Raw genomic sequence first — 22,048 nt, 5'->3', positions numbered from 1 at the left:
TCTCTATTATTCTCTCTACTGTATTCCCTTGAGACAGAGTCTCTCACTGAGCCTTGAGTTCATGCAGCAGGCAGCTAAACCCAAGTGACCCCCCCTGTGTCTGCCCCCCTCCCCTAGTACTGGAGTTACACGTGTCATGTTCATATTTTAAATAGAAGTTAAGATTTGAACTCAGGTTCTTAGCTTTCTACCAAGCACTTCCCCAGTAAGCCATCTTCTCAGTGCCCCGCATCTGTTTTCTAATCATACCCATCCATCAAGTCCTACCATCCCTAAAGCCTTTGGACCACTGCAGCCTGCAAAGTTTCTAATGATGGGGCTGTGAGGGGAAGCACAGAGGCCTTGGTCATGAATTGGCATTAAAAAGTCTCTTCTAGCTCTACATTGGTCCGCAAATAGATTATGACTTTGGGCAATCAAGTCAGCTGACTTGTTTGTGCCTCAGTTTACCTTATCTGCAAATTGATAATAAAAACTACTGGTTACACGGGTTACCATGGGGATGAAATGAACTACTGTGTGGGAAGCCTTTAGAAAAGTGCCTGTCCTATCCTAGGTATGACATGAGCTGTCAGCTGTGGGGCTGCCCTTTGTAGACTGAAGGCACACCATCCCATCTCGCAGGGACCCAATAAAGGCCTAGCTCTGTTAGTGTCAGCAATGTCTGCTGAGTGAATAAATGTGCTTTATTCTTACTCTGTCTTAAAGCCCAAACCTCCAGCCTTGGCTCAGATTTCTGAGATAAGAGAGTTTGGAGGTTGAAGTGTGTGTGAACTCACCCCCCCCATCCTAGCCCTTTGATCTACAGATTTCAAGTAGTAGCATATTTAAAGCCAATCCAACGGGTAACCCTGACACTTCGGCAATTACATCTCTAGATTTCGAGAGAAGCAAAAGTTAAACTATAGTTAATTAGAAGGCAGGGGGCCCTTTTATGGCAGCATGTGAACCTTTCGTTGTGGAAACAGGAAGGCGGGAGCATCCCCCTCTCTGCTTCTCAGTAATTCCTACATGCTCCTTGTGCATCAAATCCACTCTCTGCCCATTTTCCTTCTTCCTCATTTCCAGTTCACTTTACTATGTCTCTTTCCTCTGTTCAGTCTCTTACTCATCATCAAGCCCAAAGAATATGAGTCCATCATCCTTTCTCAGACCTCCTCCACACCAAGTGCTAGAAGCAAGCTTGAGAGTTCTCAGCAGGAGCCATGGGAGAGCCCCAGCCACATTCCAGGGTACAGAGTCTGCTACCCGCCATCTTTGGCTCACCCTGGAACACCATTCGTGATCACTAGGGAGCCAGGTGTCACTTGATGAGCCAAGTAGGGAACACATGGCTGGCACTTTCTCCTTAGCATGCATTTGTCAAGTTAGTCTGAAATCAGAGCACGTAGATGAGAAGGAGCGGCAGTGGAGGGCAGCTGAGCTCTGAGAATGTATTGAAGCCTGTGTGCGACAGGGTGTCCCAGGAGCTCCCAGCTGGAAACCCGTCATTGACAGTCCAGCATATTGCCTACTTTGAAAGGCTCCTTCAGTGTGACTTATCACCAAAATCAGTGGCTCATGCCTGTAATCTCAGCACACAGGAGACAGAGGCACGAGGCTTGTTGTGAGTTCAAGGCCATTTCTGTACCACACAGTCATTTTTCCAGGCCAGTTTAAGCTACAGTGTGTGATGCTGGCTCAAGGGGGGAAAATGTGATGTGATAATAGTATCCCAGCCCACCTCACCTCTCCACATGCCTGTGGCTGCCTGGTTTCTTTCATTATCCCTGCTAGTTACATCACTGCTGACATCCCCCACCCTTAGTGGCCCAGGGGAGAACTCTCCGAGCCATCCCTTAGCTACTCCTTGCTCCCCACATGTCTTTAGGGACTACATCCTCTCCTTCCCAGCTCACCTCCTGAAGAACCTTCCATTCTTCCCTTCCTTTCCAGTCTTGGCTCACGGCTGTCCTTGAGACTGCCGTGAAGTCCCCTAACTGTCCACTCCTCCTAACTCCTCCTACCCTGATAGCTTGATGTCCCCTTTAAGAAAAAAAAAAATCCATGGTATCTAATCTGTGCTGTCCATATACTCTTAGGTGAGGGACATGGTCTCATACAGCCCAGACAGGCCTCAAACTGACCATGTATCCAAGGAGAACCTTGAACTTCTGATCCTCCTGCCTCCACCTCCCAAGTGCTGAAATGATGGGTGTACATGATGCTGAGGATGGGGCCCAAGGCTTTGTGCACACGGGCAAGCCCTCTCCCACCTTAGCTCCAACTGTAGCCTAATTCTGTCCTTTCCTACCCCCTGCACCCTGCTAGAACATTCAATGCCTACTCTACTCATCCTCTTCCTGACAATGTTCTTTCAGGAAAGTGCTGAGCATACCTTCTATGTTACTCTTATTTGGGCAGACATGACTATTCCCCTTTGAACTCCTGTTAATACATTTTTCTTCTGTATTATTCTTTCTTTTTCCAATTATCTGCTTTTTTCTCTGCAGCTTCTTGAAGACAAGAATGATCTCCTATTTTTCTTAGTCTTGCCTCCTTCTAGTTAATTAATATGTTTGCTGAATAAAAAGCTTAAAGTTCCCAGAATTCACCAAGCACCTACTTCATGCAGGCACATTGTTCTTTCTTAATACAGCAGGAAACGCTGTGACTATTCTCAAAGAGCAGTGTCATATAAAATACCTCCAAGGAGGCAACCTCAGGAGTGAGTGTTCCAGATGGAGCCCTTACTTAACACTGCTGCACACACTCATCATGGTCACCAGGTGGCAGTAGTGTGCTGTGGTCATGTGGCCCAAGCCATGAAATTTCCAGAACCTCAAAAAGGTTGAACCTGAGTCAGGTGGCTAGATTACCAGTGACAGACACACAGGAAGGTGTGTGAGTCCTACGCCTTGGTTCTGTGTGTGAATGGATAGCAAAGGCTCACTCTTGGGATCTGACCACAGATACACCAGGCTTTATAGCCCCTGATGCAAGGTGTTCCCATAAACCACAAGAGGGGATGCTGGAAGGGCTGCAGACGGGGTTCACACCTACACCTTGGAGCTCCCCTTGAGCTGCTCCCAGGGCTGAGTCCCAGTCTGCCTTGCGATGATAAGGCTTTTGTCTATTGAATCCAGACAAGTCTGATGGCAAGTAAAAGGGCCCCAGACGACCCGTGTTGAGAGCGGTTTCAATACAGTGATATATGTGCTCATTCCAAACTGTACTGTATGGAGCAATAAGTGGAAACTGAGGGAGGGTGGAGGGAGGGTTATTATGGAGAAGGGAAGGGTCAGTGACAGGCCCAGTCTCCCATCAAAGGTCACACAGCCATTCAGCTCACCTTCCAGGACAGGAGAGACTACTTTGTTTTTACAGCCAAGGATACAGACAGAAAGAGAAACAGAGACACAAGACAAAGAGAGAACAACAGCTAGATTCATGTTCCAGAGAAGGAAGAGCAGGAAAAATCAGGGCAGTGAAGATAAGAGATGCGGAATCTGGGGCAGCTGATGCCCAGTATACTGAATTGGGGGGGGGGGGGTAAATAAGAGGGCAAGTCACCTCAAAAGGAATGAGAACAGCAAGTGTGGGGCTTGACTAGACGAGAGGGACTAGAAGGGAGAGATAAAGCACTGAGGGTGAGACAGGAAACTGATTAGTGGTGGCTTTAGCAGCTCTTGTGCTGATAGCGTAGAGTGGAGCGATAGACGGGACTATCAGATTGTATACAGCAACATGCGGAAGTCCGGCATGGTCCCCTGTGATCTGGGGTTGAGTATTAGTTTGACAGGACTCAGAGAGAGAGAGAGAGAGAGAGAGAGAGAGAGAGAGAGAGAGAGAGAGAGAGAGAAGCAAGAGTGCTGGTGAAGACATGGTTAAAATACTTAAGCAAGGTTTCTGGGCCAGGTAGGGAAGGAGCTGCAAGATGGGCTGAGCAAATCAGAAACGATCACAACTTCACAGGCTCCCATGGCATGACCGACCGAAGCACTTGCCAGGGAAGTGGAAGAGCTGGAAGTGGAATGACAGAGGGCTGTTGGGAACTTGAGATGTCCAAAGCCAAGGGTGTTTCTGTGGGAGAGGACTGTAGGCTGGAGAGAGGCCAGGTTTATTGGCACAGAGCAGTGGCTGACTCATCAGCTCAGACTTTCTAGTGTCCAGGTCTGTAGCACGAGTCTGGAGGGGCAGCAATCCAGAGAACTGGTGGCAGAGTCTTCTCTGGCTGCAGGGGGTGTGACCTGGATCCTACAGAAGATGGAGTAGGCTGAGGGAATAACAATGAGTTACTGTGAGTAATTTTAGAGTATGAGAGGCTTTTGAATACTCTTCTAGAATGCTGGTCTGGACCTGGCATGGGAAACAGGAATCCAACAGAGGGAATGCAGGAGTAAATGGAATTTGAAAGTGGCTGAAAAAGTTCATACCTTAGGTAAAGCTATGGGGTAGACACAGTCAGGGTCAGAATTCACAATGTCATGTTACCATACTGCATTTAGTCAATGCCTAGAAGGGGTCCTGAAGAAATAGCTTCTAAATTAATTGACATCTTTGCTCACATCGTGTCTTAAAAAATACTCTTGTATTCATTGTTTATTGCTTAGTCTCAAACTCTGCTAGCTCACACAAAGACAGCTTCTGAGCTTTGCTTTAGGACATTGCCAGTAATAGATTACTCCGGGCACTTCACCTACCTTCAATGTCTATCTGGTTTTCGATTTCTAGAAACCCCTTCATATAAAACTTCAAATTTCATTCTATGAGTTAGAGACAAAAAGAAATAACATTACTAGGGTCTTTCTAATAAATAAACAGTAACAATGGTGAATGGGTTCTTTTGGTGAGTTAGCTCAAAATTTAGAAATTATTATCTCCGTTTTGGATTCATGTTTCAGAATCCTGGGAGGTAGGCACAATGGTACCACTGCTTCCAGTTTTGCTCAAAAGCAGTTTAGAGAGTGAGTTTGATTGACTTTCCAGGACCCCTCGGCTCCCCACATGGGCGAGACAGATGGGTGCTGTGTGTTTCCAGTGTGGCTCACAAGCTCCTGGCCCGTGGTTCTTTAAACTTTACATGAGTTTGTTCGAGGTGCATATTTGATGAGTCTTTGATGAGGTTCTGGAATCCATATCTGAAGCAAACATCTGATGCTAGTGTCCAAGGATCAGAAGAACAGAACACTGATCTAGAAAATTACTTTTTCCATTTCTCTTAGAGTAAAACAGAGAGAAAGAAAAAGGAAAGAAAAACACCAAGTGGCTGATCTACCTCTTACCAATCAAAGCAATTTTTTTTTTTTCTTGGAGAGTGGAGCCCCTAGCTCTTCTCTTCAGCAACCTACCCACACACACTGATAAAGTTAATTATCTGCCCTGGCTAAGTGACTTTCCCTAGCAACACCCTAGCAACCAGCATCAGCTCTGCCTTAGGCTACAAGGCTGAAAAGATATTTCTTGAAGTCCAGTGTATTTTACACCAAAACAAAACATCTGAACAGGAAATTAAACAGAAATCAACTAGACTCATTGCTAGTAGACGAGACAGGGACACATGGAACAGTATGTGACAACTGAGTGGCATAATAAGAAAAGTAAGACTTTTCTCCTCCTGAGTGCACTCAAGTCCAGAGACAAGACCACAGGACCTCAGTGCATGGAGCAGGTTAGACAACAGAAGGATGACCTTGAACTCTGATCCTCCTGCCTCTCTACCTGCTGATTGCTGGGATTACTGATGTACACCAAGGCATCTTCTTGGGTGTTGTTGTGGTTGTGTTTCTCATCATGCTGGGCAATCAGACCCAAAGTTTCACTTTTGCCAAGCAAACACTTTATGAATTGAATGAGATCCCATCCTGGGACCATTGTGTGACTCTTAGATGTAAATGACAATGTCTTGTCACAATGTCTAAGCAGAGACATCTTCTCATACTAAGGTGGTTACAGTGGGACCAGATGGTAGGTAACTTTGAAGGTTAACTTGAAACACTTGAACTAAGTTAGAAGACACTGGGGCATATTTGTTAAAAATTTTTCATCTAGAGAACAAAAATGTATAGATCCCTACCATGAGCCAGGCACTTTGATATAGGTAGAGGTAACGATGGGAAGCCCCATTCAGAGCTTGGAATTTAATGATGAAGACAGATACTCAACAAATATAAAATTTAAAAATCAAACATACAAATGAATATGTAAGTATAATTCTGAAGACTATTTAAAGAACAAGTATGGAGATCCAGGAAAGAGTCAGGGGCAAAGTCAGCTGTAGTTCGTAAATCAAGAAAGACTTCTCTGACGGATGTTGAGGGATTGCAGAACATTGCAGGATCCCAGGCAGTGAGGGCATAAGAGAAGTTCCCCAAAGTGAGAAGTGTGGGACTGGAGCCCAGAAGAGAGATGGAACAGAAAGGGCCTGGGAGGCCACGTGAAAGGCCCATCTTTGATCTCAGATCCTGAAAGCCATGGGAAAAGCCAAGGGGTTTTAACCTCAGGATCCTTGTTCAAGTCTACATTTTCAAAAGATCTCTTGGGATTCCATGAGGACAGAGGCAAGGACAGATGGGCAGACCAATTAGGAGGCTGACAGAACATGACTTCTGAGCAAGGGAGAAGGCAGAGCAGAGGACAGAAACCAGGCAGACTGTACCTGAGGAACTTGGAAAGTGGGACCGAGGACAGAGTGATGGATTGGATGTGTGGAGATAAGAGCAGAGTGCAGAAATGACAGCCAAGCTTGGCCAGGAAAATCTAGATGGCGGTGTGGGGCTGGAGCTTGGGAGACTGACTGGAAACTGCTGTTCGAGCCCAGATGATGGGCCAGCACTGGGTAATGGCAATCTCGGTGTTGGTAATGTTGATTTTGAAGCCTAGCTCTTCCCCTCACTAGTGTAGCGCATCACCTAAACAGGTCATGCTATCTTTTGTAATCTAGGAAATGGACATGAGGGATGGGGACAGAAGGTTGGGTAAGTTCACTACCTCCCACGGTTTTCTTATCAACAGTCAATAAGAAATTAAATATATTCCTGCCTGTTCTGTGCCCTCCCAGCTCCAACTTAAATTTAAACTTGTTGATAAAAATGTAAGTCTTTCAAAAGTACTTATTTGGTCAATCAGACACATAAGCAGTTCCATGAAGAGGGTTGAAAAGGTTGTATTTTATTTATCTCTGTAATTTCTTACCCTCTGAGATAATGCCAGGCATGTTCTCCTGACCCACTTATTTTAGTATAGCATGTATCACTACTGTAGCTCAATTTTTCATAGAATTATGCAATTAATATTTACCTGTACCATGAGACTGCAAGATCCACAAATGCAAGCATTGTGTCTGCCTTGTGTGCTACTACTGAGCCTTTAGAGAGCCTTACAACATAAGGGAGGGAGGGAGAGAGGGAGAGAAGAGGAGAAGCAAATAGATTCTCCCCAGGGTGTTTGGAAGGAAAGACATGATATGGTTGCCGATTGGATGTGTGAAGGAGAAAGTGGAAGTTTTTATCCATTCAACACAGATGGATGTTTCAATGAGGGAGGGATGGAGGGATGTATGGGATGGATAAAATTTTGTCCTCTCTTCCACAGCTAGGCATAGTGTCTTGTTGCAGATGCATGCAACAAAAGCTTTCTGCAGGAGTGGGCACAGGAACATGGACTCAGGCTGGAGCTCCAAGTCAGCTGGCTCACTCAGGATGTAGTGTGGATCTGAATGCCCACATAGAAGAGAGCTGGTCAATTAGATCAGGGGCTGCTAAGCGCCAGTTCTTATGCTTTCTCCCCACGCTGAGAAGTGTACAACCGGCTTCCATGAGGCCTTTCTCCAGTGGCCTCTGAAAGTTAGCACCCTGTACCAGGCTTTTTCTTTTGGGCCACCAATGAGCTCCCACAGCTGACACAGAGACTTATTATTAGTTTTGAATGTTCTGCCTAGCTTAGGCATGTTTCTAGCTAGCTCTTTTAACCTGTCTCTCTTTATCTACTGTTCACCTCGGGCTTATTACCTTTCTTACTTCTGTATATCTTACTTCCACTGCATCTCTATGTCTGGCTGGCTGGTCCTGGGTGTCTTCCTTATTCTCTCCTCTCTTCCTTTGTTCCTTCTCTTCTTTCTCCTGAGCCTTGATTTCTCCTCCTATTTATTCTTTCTGCCTGGTAGCCCTGCCTATCCTTTCTCTGCCTAACTATTGGCTAGTCAGCTCTTTATTAGACCAATCAGGTGCGGTAGGCAGGCAAGGTGAAACAAATGTAACACAGCTTTACATAATTAAACAAATGCAGCATAAACAAAAGTACTGTACCTTTACACAGTTAAAGCACTATTCCACAGGATAAACAAATGTAACACATCTTTGCCTAGTTAAAATAATATCCCACAACAGCACCCGCCTGACAGTGGTAGCAGGAGTCACAGTGCAAGAACTAAAGGAATCAGTGGTTGGTGGATGGAGTGAGGAATGGAACTTCCAGTGCTGATGGCTCCCTTGGGCTGTTTGTAACCAAGTAAAAGAGAAAAACCTAGTCTGGAAAGTAAAGGCGATTGCTTGCTAGCTGCAGGCATTTGAGAAGTGTTCAAGGCCCTGGGGAGCTAGAGGAGAATAAAAGAGCTCTGAGGAAGGGATGCCTGCACACAGCAATGGGATGCAGGTATCTCCAAGCAGGGCATCACCTGAGGCAAAGCATTTTACAGGAGACATTTCATTGAATTTCTGCACACACAGTGCTGGCTTGGTAGCTCTCCTGCCCTCCTGCCCCGTGTTTCCTCAGCAGGAACAAGCTTGGAAAGGCTGGCTTAGTGAAGTTTCACAATGGGCCAGTGACAAGGCTGAGGCTTGGCTTAGGTTCCCCCCAGGGAAACACTGGGAGAGATTCCTGCAATGCCCCCCTGAAAGTCTGTCCCTGGAGGCTAAGAGCTAAAAATCGAAGCCAAGAAAATGCAGGCCCTTCTTTGAACCTTTCAAAACGGCCAGGCTCTATGAGGACCTCCTAAGCAGTAGGCACCTTCCTTGTTAAACCGGCACAGTTTATGATTGCACAGATTCACCAATGAAAAAAACTAAAATGTAGCAAAACATTTTCTTCAGCATAAACTTCCCCCCCTTCTGCTTTTAATGAAACATTTTTATAGATCTCCAAAAGTGTTGTGGCCAAGGCACTGTGCCAGGTGATCCTAGGTCATAATTCTCTGGACTTCTTGCTGGTCCTTCAGCGTGACACGTTTTAAAGTGGCTTGGGAAGAGCAATGGAGGCAGCGGGCCAGGACAGCGAAGGTGGCCAGCAGCGATCTGCTTATCTATAAATAAGTGATAACGGAGTATGGCGCTAGTGCAGGTAGTGGGCTGATGCTGCCGGGGAAACCTTGCAGCAGCGCAGCCTGGCACAGAGTAGGTGTGCCACAAAAGTTAGTTGGCAGGCTTTCCTTCCTCAGAGCACCGTGGTCCACAGGACCCAGGGTGTAGCTGAGAGCTGAAGAACCAGCCTTGTTGGTGGCGGGGTAGATTGAGCTTGCACGTGTCTGCATATCTCTGTTCTCTCCCTCCAGACCCTGGGAATCCAGCTTCGCAAAACAAACAGCAGAGCGCCCGCTAATCGCCAGCTCGGAAACAAAACAGCGCTGCGCTGGGGGATCCGGGCGCAACCAGCCCTCCCTCTTCGTGCTCCTTCGCCACCGCCCGCCCCTCGGCTCCGCTCGCTCTGCTCGGCTCAGAGCAGCGCAGCTCCGCAGCCACCAAAGCGAGGCGGGCTCGGTCTCCCCACTGCCAGTGCCACCCGGGCTCCTCCAGGTTTCGACTCTGCCGCCCGCATCACTTGGGGCAGGAGTGTCCTGACGAGGATCTACAACATCAGCACAAACTTGGGGGGCCCTCGAGGATGAGGCTGTCTCCTGCGCCCCTGAGGCTTAGCCGGGGTCCCGCGCTGCTGGCCCTGGCGCTGCCCCTGGCTGTGGCGCTGGCTTTTTCAGATGAGACCCTGGACAAAGTGTCCAAGTCGGAGGGCTACTGCAGCCGCATCTTGCGCGCCCAAGGCACACGGCGCGAGGGATACACAGAGTTCAGCCTCCGCGTGGAAGGCGACCCTGACTTCTATAAGCCAGGAAGCAGCTACCGCGGTAAGTCGAGTGGCGTTGGGGACACGGAATCCAGAAACCCCTAGGGCACTGACCGGAGCGGGGCTGGAACCGGGAGCGAGGTCCCCGGCGCACCGTATTTGCGCATCCCAGCCCGGGGCTGTGTCCTGGCTGCCCTGAGCTCCTTAGCTGCCAGCTCTGTACCCATCAAGCCAGCGCTGGGGGAGGTGGGGGCGGTCGCGGGGGGCCGCGGGCAGGAGAGACAGCCCAGGTCTCCAACGCACGGTTCCCGGGCTGGGAATAACAGCGAGCCACACATCACACCGGCCTGACTGGGAAGGAGCCCGGCTTCCACTCCAGCTGTTGGCTAGAGTGAAATATACCCGCTTTTCTCCCGATCACTCTCTGGGGAAGAGGGTACCCTCAGGTGGGTCCCAGGCAGGACAGCTCTCTCAGCGGCTTCCATTCTTGAAGGAGAGAGACCAGTTTCTGGATCAAGCAGGACTCTCACTTCCTGGAAGGGTCCCTAACCAGTCTTAAGGTGCAGAGAGGAGGAACCTGAAGGGTCCACAAAAAGATCTCCAAATTACTCTCTATGTCCCAGGAGACCAAGAGACCCTTGAATTTCCAGGACAGGTTCCAATGACAATAGAGTCCTCAAAGAATCTCCGGTAGTCTCTCAATAAAAGGTGTCAGTGGTGACTGAAAAGAGACACAGGGTCCCCAAGACTCTTCAAATGTGGTGGAACCTTGACTCCGGAAGCCTAGAGACTGAAGTGCTGGGGATCTTCAGGGAGAGCAGGGCTCAGGGCACAGGGAAGGGCTGTACAAGCAGGTGGGCAACTTCTGGCATGACCAGCAGCTAGGCCCGCACCCACCTGGAGACTCCAAGACACCCTACTCCATCCTCACGCTCCACCGCCTTCCTGCTTAGTAGGTCTCTATCCTGACCAGATATCTTTTCTACAACCGTTAGCTGCCAGTCTCCAGGTGGGACACAGGACAAACTTACTAGATTTCATCTGTGGTCCTTGCAGGGCGCATCACCATAAGTCAGCCCTGGTGCCTCATGGGGAAGAGCAGGTCACTGGAGCATTTGATGGGACAACTGGGCTTCCAGATGTGGCCTCCCTGGTCCCCCCTCCCCCCCCCCAGTCCAGAGGAAATGGTTGGGAGCATTGGGAGAAAGTTTGGGGCAGTGTTAGCTGTACCAGCACCAGGCTGGTGTCCGTGTCCCGTCCCCCCCCCCCCCCCACTCCGTCTCGTCCTCTCCCTCCCCCCTCCGCCCATGGACCTGTTTTTCTCCACTCCAAGCTACCTAGTCATAAGTCATGCTCTGGGCTCCCTGCAAGCATTAGCGTCCTCAGCTTGTGGCCAGGATCTGCCTCGTTCCTGGGGAGTCCACAAAATCCTCCTTTCTCCAGAAAGAAAGATGTTGGATAAAAAAAAAAAAAAAAAAAAAAAAAAGGACAGCGCCCAGCGCCCAGCCAGGGAGGGAGCACACAGCTTGGCTGGGATGTTCAGGACAACCAGGTGTACTCTGCAAACCTGGGAAGATCCGCCCAAAGGGAAGAAACCTCCTTGGCCTTTGGGGCCCACTAAACACAAGTCCCAGTTAACTGGGGAACCAGCAGGGAAAGGGATGAAAGGGATTTGGGCTTGGTAGCTGTGTGACTTTGTGCAAGCCATTTAATTTTGCTGAGCCTAATTCCTAACTGGGGCGCTGGGGGGGGGGGGCATTTACTGAAACAAAGGTAAGTGTGTATGAGGGACAGTAGGTCCCCAAATACTCATTAGTCTGGGTAGGGTGTGAGGCTTTTCTTTATTGGCTTAAAAATGGAGGAATTTTGTCTAGTCTCATTGTTTCCTGTGTGTGCCCTGCTCTGGTTTAAAAGTTTGTCAACATTCTTCCAGTCCAGCTACCAGTGAACAAACAAATGACTGCCCTTTTCTGGCTCGCCGTGAATTAATTTAATGAATGAGTAAATGGTGATTTCTCCATACTGGGGGCCTTGTCTATGACTAGTCTTAATTTAAACGCAAGAAGGTAGATGTGTGTGTGTGTGTATGTGTGTGTGTGTGTGTGTGTGTGTGGTGTGATGTGATTTTGGCTAAGCAGGAGCATCCTGGAGTCCCTTCTCACACTGACCGCTCACTGTAGCACTGGGAGGTGGGCACATTCCATAATCACATGGCCAGAGTCATTCCAGAACTTTTAGGTAAAAGCCAAGGGCCAACAGGGATGACTTAAGATCAGGTCAGGGGTGCATCCTGGGCTCTTTAGCCTCCACCTTCAGACTCCGGAGCATGGAATATGCGCTACCTACTCAGGCTGTAGCTGGGAATACCATCTTTTCTACCTTCAATGGCCAGGATATCTTGAAAGAAAGACATTGGTAGAACCATGCTAAGGTCTCCTGGGTTAGTGTTTTGTAATTAACATATCAGGTTCAGAGCTATGAAGAAAATGCACTAGCTTAGTTTGTGACATTTTCCATCCCTATGACATTATACTTCCCTACAATGTCATATTAAAAGTAAATTTAGTGTGTTCTACTAGGTGAATTGACTTAGGTTTATGGACCTTAACATTGCCCTGGTTTTCTATTTGCTCTTTAATCTTATTCTTTCTGATTTAACATCCACCACTATCCTTGGGAGCAATGACTCCCTTTCCTGCTTCCAGCCTTGGCCCTTCATTTCAGTGTATCATCCAGTAGCATCTGTGTCCTCTTGCCCCCACCCACCCCCGTCTGAGGATAGCCTTTGGCCAGTCTAGTCTTGAATAAAAAGGTCCCTATTTTAACAAGTTGAATCATGGGGCTTCTTCCCCACAGCCTGGGTGCCGCTGGGACAGTTATTCAGCCTTTTCCAACTAGCTAGTACTATGCTGACTTCCTTCTCTCTCCCACCCCTGCTCTCTGCCCTCCCTCCCTCCCCCTTCTCTAGCCGCCCCCCATCCCACTGCCATAATTGCGCTTTAGAAAGCCCTGAAAGAGCCACTCTGTTTCTGGCCAGAGCCTCCTTTGAAAGGCGATTACAGTGATTAAAAATAACAAGTTGAGGATACTCTAGGGGCTGCTCTTCTAGGGCGACAATTTGCAGGGCCAGCCTTTCCCAGATCACAATTTCAAGCCAAATAGCAGGAAATCAGCTGAAATGTTCACGAATTGATTGAAAATAAAAGAGGCTCTTTTGTCTGGGTGAAGGTCTGTTTATTGGGAAAATAAAGTCAGATCCTAGCTAATGAGAGTGTCTTTTCCTAGATGCTCTTTAAAGGGAAATTTCAAGGAACTTGATGGGAAAAGAATGTTCAAGAGATTTCAAAAGCCGGTCCAACTGTGGGCATAATTGGGGGATTTATTTAAACCCGGAGGTTTGGAGACCTCCAAAGCAGCTTTGCTTCCTTCTTTGTCTCAGTTTGGGACACACACTGCCAGTGGGAGTAGGCACCTCAGCCTACTAGAGAGAGCATGGGATTTCATGATGCATGGATTAGTTTTGGATTTCTGCTTGGCTTCATAGACACTGTGCCACCACAGGCAACCCACTACGTGTCTCTGAACTACAGTTCCCCAGTCTGTAAAGTGAGAGCATTTGGGGGGAGAGCGCCCCCAAAGCATCATGAGAACTGGAAATAAGAGTCAGAAGAAGTCAGCACACAGTGGGTGCAATATGTATGTTTGTGTGCGCATACATATAAATGCACATATATACCTGTTTTATGAGAGGACTCACTTGGAAGTTTTTTTTTTTTTAAAAAAATGTTTATCATGATACCAGAAAAGACGTTGTGTTAAATTCTTCCTACTCACCTTCCTTATTCCTCACTGCTCTGTGAGACAGTTTATTCTATTCCCATTTTATAGATGAGACTTAGCATCAGAGAGAACCGGGTCCTCACTCACAGTCACATGGCTACAAGTCAGGATCCAGTCTTGAGTCTATGCAACCCTTCGATCTGCACTCTTTCCTGGTCTTTTATGCCAACCCATAAACTGATTTGAGAGTAGAAGCACTTCACCAAGCTATCCTCAAGCCTTCTGGGTAGTGAGAGAGACTTTCTTGAAGGGGAATAGGGCAGACAAATTAAAAAAAATCACATCTCAGGACATAGAGCAATAAGGCAGTGGAACCTTCCTGCATTTGCTTCTTATAGACTTCAGTATTGCATTTCCCCATAAGCAGAAGTTCAACCAAAACATGAAGGGCCTTGCCGGTCTTTGTGGAAGCCCACAAAGATTTTCTAGTGAGATCTGAGTGTGCATGGTCACCAGGTGTTTGGGATGGTCTGCACTTGGCTGTGCTGGGGGGAGGTCTTTTGCTCCACCCCTTGGCATTCCTTTAAAAGCCCTTTAGTAGAGACAGAAGGGGCCAGTGGGTTTTGACCCAGGCTGTCCTGAGCTATCCTGTGTTTCTAATCGTCTCTCTCCTCTATACTTCTGTCTACATATTTCTCACTTCTTCCTCCTCACGAGTACCCTGGGGGAGAAAGAGGGAGCAGGTCTCCCTCTGGTCTTTAACAGATTCCCTTCATGGGAAGGCAGGAATCAACTGGAGGGAGAGAAACCCTAACGTGATGAACTGTTTCATCCACATGTACTTGTTTTACAGCAGGTTTGTAAATTCTTATGTGTGAGCATAATATATGTAGGACTGAAAAACTGAAGCCGGGAAAGACCATTTAAATAAACAGTTTCTTTTGTGATGGCTTGCTTTTTTTAAACAAGCATTCTCATCTTTCCTCTGTTCTTGTACTTTTCCTTTTATTATGTGATTTTTAAATTTTAAATTCTTACCCCTTTTAATATTTAGTTAAAATTGATAATAAAATCAAAAGATGCCAGAGTTGGTTGTGTGCATGCTACCATCCCAGGGATTAGAAAGCTGAGGCAGGAGGATCATGAGCTTGAGGTCATCTTTGACATACATAGTGAGATCCTGTCTGGAAAACTCAAAAGGGAAAAAACAAAATTCAAAAGCTACACCAAGCCTGATGCTCAATGGTTGTGGAGACTGCTTGTTGCTTTTGAGTGTCAGGCAATGGGGAAAACATCAGGACATATAAAACAAGACATAGCTAATTAAAGTTATTCAAAGTTGACAACCTGAGTGCTTTCTCATGTCCAGATAAGTTGTTCCATTACAGCTAACTCTTAACTGGAACTATAGACTAGAATGATATGTCCACACATAGGAGCTAAGATCAAGAGATTTTTTTACTCCCATATTCCCCATTTATAGCCTTTACAGAAACAAGATATAGGTCAAGATCAATTTCTATGGGGAGAAATTCTTATTTTAGTCAAGAAATAGGCTAAGCTCATTACAAAGGTATCCCAAATGATTTGTTTCAAGTGAGTTAAGTAGGAGACCAGACATGATGGACCTCTTAGCTTCATAAAGTCACTCAGGAACCCAGGTTCCCTCAGCCTTGTTGCTCTGTCCACTTCTAGGACTCTGCTACCCAACAGGTAGCTGCTAGTGAAGCAAGACCATTACATACTTTAAGTGTGGCTGATCTGAAATGAGATGTGCTACAATGTTATTGAAGAATTCATGTGAAAAAGAGCACAGCTTTTATTAGTAATTTTCAATGGGTTTTCACATTGAAATGGACATTATATATGTTAGATTAAATAACAGACGTTGCTAAAATTAATTTCAATCATTTTACTTTTGTTTCCTTATTTGGATACTGGCTAACATGATCAGACTCATGGGGCTTCAGGTTCTTTTATTGGACAGCACTCTACAAGGATCGTAGTAGCCAACTTGTTTTTAGCCAAACTCCATCTGGCACATAGTGCTGAGGAGAGAGACTGAAAAAGAAGACAACTTTAGTTTAATTACATGCCTCTGAAATTGTACCTAGCCCTTTTAAGCATGCTCCCTTGGTAAAGGTTTAGTCATGTGACCACACTCATCTGTAAGGGGATCTGGGAAATACAGCACAGAGTTTTGGGGACTTACATTCCACTAATACTTGAGAGGGGATTTTTTTTAAGATGAAGGAGAAATAGATTTTGGGGAACAATTACAGACTGCTCCATTTTTTAAAATTTCTAAAAAAGAAACCTTTTGTGTGTGAGTGTTTTGACTGCATATATGTCTGTGCACCATGTGCATGCAGTGCCTTCTGGGACCAGAAGAGGGCGTTTGATCCTCTGGAACTGTAATTTTGGACAGTTGTGAGCTGCCGTGGGGATGTTGGAAACCAAACCCAGGTCATTTGGAAGAGCAGTTGCTACTCTTAACAGCCGAGCCATCTCCCAGCCCTGCCCCATATTTTTAACGACAGTCATATTCCCTCTTTCAGTGAAGGGTCTTCTAGGTGGGATCTGTGCAACTATGAGCTGATATTCCTGCTGAATCCATCGGCAGAGAAAGAAATGTCATTGTGTGTATGTAAGTGCATGTGTGTGGTTTGTGTGAGTCTGCATATATTAAATGTTGTCTTGCCAGGCGGCTGTGGTGCATGCCTTTAATCCCAGCACTCAGGAGGCAGAGCTAGGCAGATCTCTGTGAGTTCGAGGCGAGCCTGGTCTACAAAGCGAGCTCCAGGACTGGCACCAAAACTACACAGAGAAACCCTGTCTCAAAAAAACAAAACTAAATGAATAAATGAATAAATAAATAAGCAAATAAAATGTCTTTATGTAAGTGTATGTAAGTAGCCTATTCTATCTTGCTTTTTCCCTCAACAAAGAAGGAATCAGCAAAGAAAAAAAAAAAAGGAAGGAATAAGTGAAAAGAACAAGAAAGCAATGGGCATGTGTGGGAAGAGAAAAGAAAACACCACCAGGGTAGGCATTCAGAATAAAAATGAACAAAATAATTTGAATGCAATGAATACCTATCCTACCTGAGGCTGAGAATCGAGGGGCAGATGGAAAGTCTAAGTCGTATAAGTCAAAATTATTCCTTCCAGATCCCTTGAAACTGTACATCACATACAACATGGAGAGCAGCTCCAATGTGGTCTGATTTATGCGTCCCTCCAGGTATTTCCATTAGCAGGGATAGAAGCGGGTTGGCATTTCTCACCAAGTCCAGTGCTCTTCTCCCTCCAGCGTTGGAAGAGGGCTGTGCTTCTTCAGGCAGGTAGCAGAGAAAACTGTTGATTTCTCCTTAAATACTGGCAGGTGAGCACTTCCTACCCATGTGGTTGTGTAGAGAAACTGAGGCCACGTGGCATGCTCACCAGCATGCAGTAAGTGGAGTGGGAAGTGCTTAGAATCACTTGATGCCCCCTCCTGTCTCTTTCTCTGATTCACCTACTTTGGAACACCTACAGGTGAGGTCTCATGAAAACTCTTGGAGGTGCTAGTGAGTTTTTGTTGGCATACTATGCCCCATCTTCATAACAGGTTTCAGCTGAGGCTCAGACCCGACAAGGCAGGGAACAGACAGAAGCCTTTTGCAAACAAGCTCCATATACACAAGATTCCTAAACTACTGAGAAGTTTAGAGAAATTCCCTGTGCCTAACCCCTTGCTTGAGGTCTGGGGGCACCCACTGTGGGTTAGGGGCTTACAAATCTGTTATCAAGGATTGTGTGGGTAGAGTTAGAAGCAGACCCAGTTGAAAATAAAGTCCAGGTGCTATGGTGCTACAGGAGCATCACCCCCCCACCACAAACACACACACACACACACACACACACACACACACACACACTCACGCACACGCACACACACACTCACACACGCACGCACACACGCACACACACGCACACATGCACACACACGCACACACTCATTCACTCACTCACTCCCTCCCTCACTCTCCACCTCCCCACCCCACCCCACCCGCTTCTCCTTTTCCCATCTCAGGGCTTTCCTAATTACTCTCTGCAAGCCAATGGGGAGCCTCTAGGGACAAAGTTTGTTCCCAGACCTCCAGATGACTGATTCCTGCTCTCTAAGTCCTTGTGTATTAAGTCACATCTATAAAGAGGCTTCTTTGACCGCCACTTTATGTTTTCTGTTGGGTTTTTTCTCCCTGATTTATTTCTTTCTCATCCCTTAAGCTCTCTCTGGGGTTATCTTGTTTATCATCTGCCTCCTCCGTCTAGAATACAAGCTTTATGAGAGCAAAGCCTTTGTCTTTCTTACTTTATCTTCAGTACCCAGAATCGTGTATGGAAAGCAGGCACTAAATCATTATTTGTTGGGAGGGGGAGTGCTATTTAAACCCAAAGGTCCCGTGTAAGACCTGCACCCTCCCCTTCTTATTGGATGGGCTAGGGAGAAATCATGTCTCTTTCTCCAGGAAAGGTGAGTGGCAGTGGCTGGCACTGGAAGAAGTCCAGGCCGTCCAGACGGTGGCAGCAGAGAGAAAGGACAGCCATTGCCCTGGGGCAGAGGCTGGAGATGGGTGATAAGCAGATAGGTGGTATTCAAGGTGAGGGGGATTTGGGGTGAGAGAGCAGGTGGTTGCAGAAGTGAGCAGCAGGGCAGCAGCTGGCCAAGGGCAGAGGGGAGGCTGCCAGCCTACACATGGCTCTCAGGGTAGACCCTCAAGCTCGGACACAGATTGTCCAAGTGAATTTTCCTGGAACCATCTACAGTGATTGGCAAGACTACATCCTTTCTTTTAAGGGAAGTGTCCCCTTTCCTATGCGTCCCCAACACCGCCTGTCACCACTTACGTCTCAGTAGCCCACACCCCTGCCCTATCCTGTTTCGGAGGGATACTCCTTTTTCTTTATATGTTACCTGCTTCTGGAATTACATGAAAGTAACACGAAACTGAGTACTACACCTTTGAAATGCCCTCAGGTATGGCACAATTTTGTCATTCCCCTGCCTTGGCAATGTGGAAAGGGTGCAATGGGGAACTGTGAGGCCCTTTGGCCAGCAACACCCACAGGCTGGTGAAGCCAGAACCATGCTGACCCCATATTTCTTCTCTGCTGCCTCCCATGGAGCTTGCACACATTTCCAAGTTTCTGGTCTTTGAAATCACACAAAATAAGGTGTTTCCTCGGCCATATGTCAGCCCTTGAGGTGCATATGGGTAAGCAGCTCTCTACTCTGGCTCCTCTTCTGACTAAAATGCCATGTCCCATTTCTTCAACCGTCCCTATAGGAGACATTCCTTCTTCCTGTACTTTGTACTCCAGATGTGCTCTGATAGGGATAGAATGATTTTCTTCCTGTCCTGGACACCGTGCATGTGGGAGCTTGCCAGGGCTTGTGTTTGCTTTCTTGGCAGCCCTGTTGTGCTCTGGAATCACCCTCAGTGTGCAGCCAACTCAGATGTTTGCTATTTGCTGGGAAGGTCGCTGCCTTTCCTAACTGCTATGGTTTGCATACGTATGGATGATATTCCCCAAAGGTCTATTCTAGTCCTGGTCTCTGGGATGCTGGTGTGGGAAGGTGCTGTGGCCTTTTAGGAGGTGGGGTCTCAAGGACAATGGTGTGTCATGACTTCACAGTCTTACTCTTCCCTACTTCTTAGTTCAAGTTCTAAGCAGTTTTTCCCACCATGTGACCTTGCCGTAATGTAACACTCTCACGGCAGTCCCCGAACCATGGAACCCTGGACTATGTCCCCAGAACTATGAGCTAAGCATAATTGGTTTCTCTGCTAATTGTCTCTGCTTCTGTGCTATAGTAAGAGAAAACTGATCGACAAATCAACCCATGTTGGTGTAACTGGTCCACTTGGAGAGGAAATTGAGACAAGGCCTTGCTCTATAAACCTAGGCCAGCCTCCAGCTCAGGAACCTCTTTGCCTCAGCCCTCAGCCCTCAGCACTGAGATTACAGGCATGTGTCCTCCATCCCCACCCCCACCCTGAACATATTTGATATGCTTTCCCATTGAACTTCCAGTGTGACTTCTCAATCATTCATAGAATCTCAATTCTGTCACAGGGGTGTTTATCTACATAATGTTACTGTAGATAAGCCATAGTTCTTATGAACAGGCCCAATAAACCTTTATCTAAGCAATTTGTCGGAATCTTGACCAGGCTAGAGCTCAGGGCAGAGCTCCAGCCACCCTTTAAGGTCTTTCCTTAAAGTTATATCTAGTTCAACATTTTGAAGTAAACATCCTGTTGTCACCCCAATGATATTTATTAACCGATTACTATCTCTTGATTGGTCACCCCAATTTACTTATGAATATAGTTTCCTAAGTCTTACGGCATAACTCTAAAATGCCCTTGAAGTTTCCTGGATTTAGGGCTTGATTGACAACTGATGGGCTTTGAGAAAGTAATTGGACCACGAAGACTCAGACCTAGTTAGTGAATGATCTGATGGATTCATGACTTAATGACATCATAGATAGGCCTGTATTCTGGTTGCATTTCTGTTGCTATGATAAAATAGCCTGAACCCCACCCTACCCCAAAAAAACTTAGGTGAGAAAAGATTTATTTGGATTGCAAATCTAGGTTATAGTCCATCACTGTGAGAAGTCAAGGCAGAAGCTTGAGGAGGCTAGTCACATCACATTCAAGAGCAGAGAGGGAGGGATGCATGTTAGTGCTCAGCTAGCTCCTTTTAGTCTTATACAGTTCAGGGCCCCAAACCAGGAAACAGTGCTATCCACTTTGTGACTGGATCTTCATATGTATCGGCTAAAGATGATCCCCACAGACACGCTCGCTGACGAACCTGATCTAGACAATTCCTTACTGAGACTTTCTTCCCAGGTGGTTCTAGATTCTGTCAAAACTAACTCTCACAGCCTGGTCAGATAAAGTAGGCCATTGGATGCATGCTTTTGAAGATTCTATCTTGTATATGTCTCCTCTCCCTCTCTCTTCCTCTCCTTCTCCTCCCTGCTTTCTGGTGGCCCTGAGGTAAACAGCTTCTTCTACCATGACTTTCTCCCATGATGCTTTTCCCTTGCCTGATGCCTAAAAGCAGTGGGGCTAACTAATGCAGATGGACGGAATCCCCTGAAGCGCAAACCTAAACCAAATCTTTCCCCCTTCAGTTGGTTTCACTCGGACATTTTGTCATAGTGACAGGGACTAACTGGCATTCTTAGACTGCTGAGGAGTCTTACAGTCAGTCCATGCAGAGTTGCTTCAAAATTAGCCAGTATTCTTTTCATTGCAACCAACAGGGGCAAGATCAAACTAACTGAGACAAAGAATGGAGCCAATGATTCCCACATCTGGGAAGCCCAGAGGTGGGTGTCGCTTCAGGCGTGACTGGAGCTGGGAGCACAGACAGACTTGTTACCCACCCCTTCCCTGTCCATGTTTTCCTTCTCCTTCCCACCACTTGGGCTTTGCCCCATCCATTCTTTATCCATTAGTTGTGCTTCTGTATATTTTGTCTTCATTATGTTCCTTATAAAGAATTTTCTCCAAATGACAGAGAGGAGATCTGCCAACAAGCTTCAGTGAAGAGTCTCTCAGCTAGTTCTGTGGCTAAAAGGAAGTTCCCTGCCCTCTAACTCCAAGCTGAAACAACTCAGGGAAGTGGATCCTGATTAGTCCTGCTTGAGTCACATGCCCAGGGGACTAGGGCATGGAGGCAGACTGGATCTGGGCTCAGTCGCTCATGATTGTGTTTAAGGAGGAAGATGGCAGATTGGCCACATGGTCAGGATAGAAGAAGGCATAGGGGTCCCCTTCAGCTTCTACCTTCGTCTGTATTGTCCAACATATGGCCAGTCTCTCAAGAGGACCTTCCCATTTGTGGGAGTCAGCCTTCTAGTGCAGTGGCAACATGTATGAGACAATCAACTTTCTAGAAGAGATGATGGCTAGCTTCTGTCCACGATCAGGTGACTGCCTGTCTGGGTTTGTGGTAACACAGTCTGTCACCATGGGAGAATGTGTCAACTGAGGAGTCTTTGCTTCCTAGCAATGGGAGGGAGGGAAGAAGGGAGGGAGGGAGAGAGAACCCAGAGTTTTCATATCACCTATAAGAGCATAATCCTAATAAATGAACTTCCTCCCACTGGGCCCAACCTCCTCCAATTCCATCACCCCCCTCCAAACTGCAGCACATGAGCCTTTGGG

General features: G+C 46.8%; 1 protein-coding gene across 1 annotated transcript in view; it reads left to right on the top strand.

Annotated features, from left to right (window-relative positions):
- The first annotated feature begins 9,397 nt into the window (after positions 1 to 9,397).
- Positions 9,398 to 22,048, top strand: part of Spon1 (spondin 1) — a 286,372-nt gene continuing 273,721 nt past the window's right edge. The window contains exon 1 of the mRNA XM_028875878.2: positions 9,398 to 10,093. Coding sequence (XP_028731711.1) covers positions 9,856 to 10,093 — 238 coding nt within the window. The 5' untranslated portion in view covers positions 9,398 to 9,855. The remainder of the gene's footprint in view (positions 10,094 to 22,048) is intronic.

The sequence above is a fragment of the Peromyscus leucopus genome, chromosome 1 (assembly GCF_004664715.2).
Source record: "Peromyscus leucopus breed LL Stock chromosome 1, UCI_PerLeu_2.1, whole genome shotgun sequence".
Classification (NCBI taxonomy): Eukaryota; Metazoa; Chordata; class Mammalia; order Rodentia; family Cricetidae; genus Peromyscus; species Peromyscus leucopus.
Note: the sequence above shows the minus strand (reverse complement) of the source record. Positions and strands in the feature narration are given on the sequence as shown.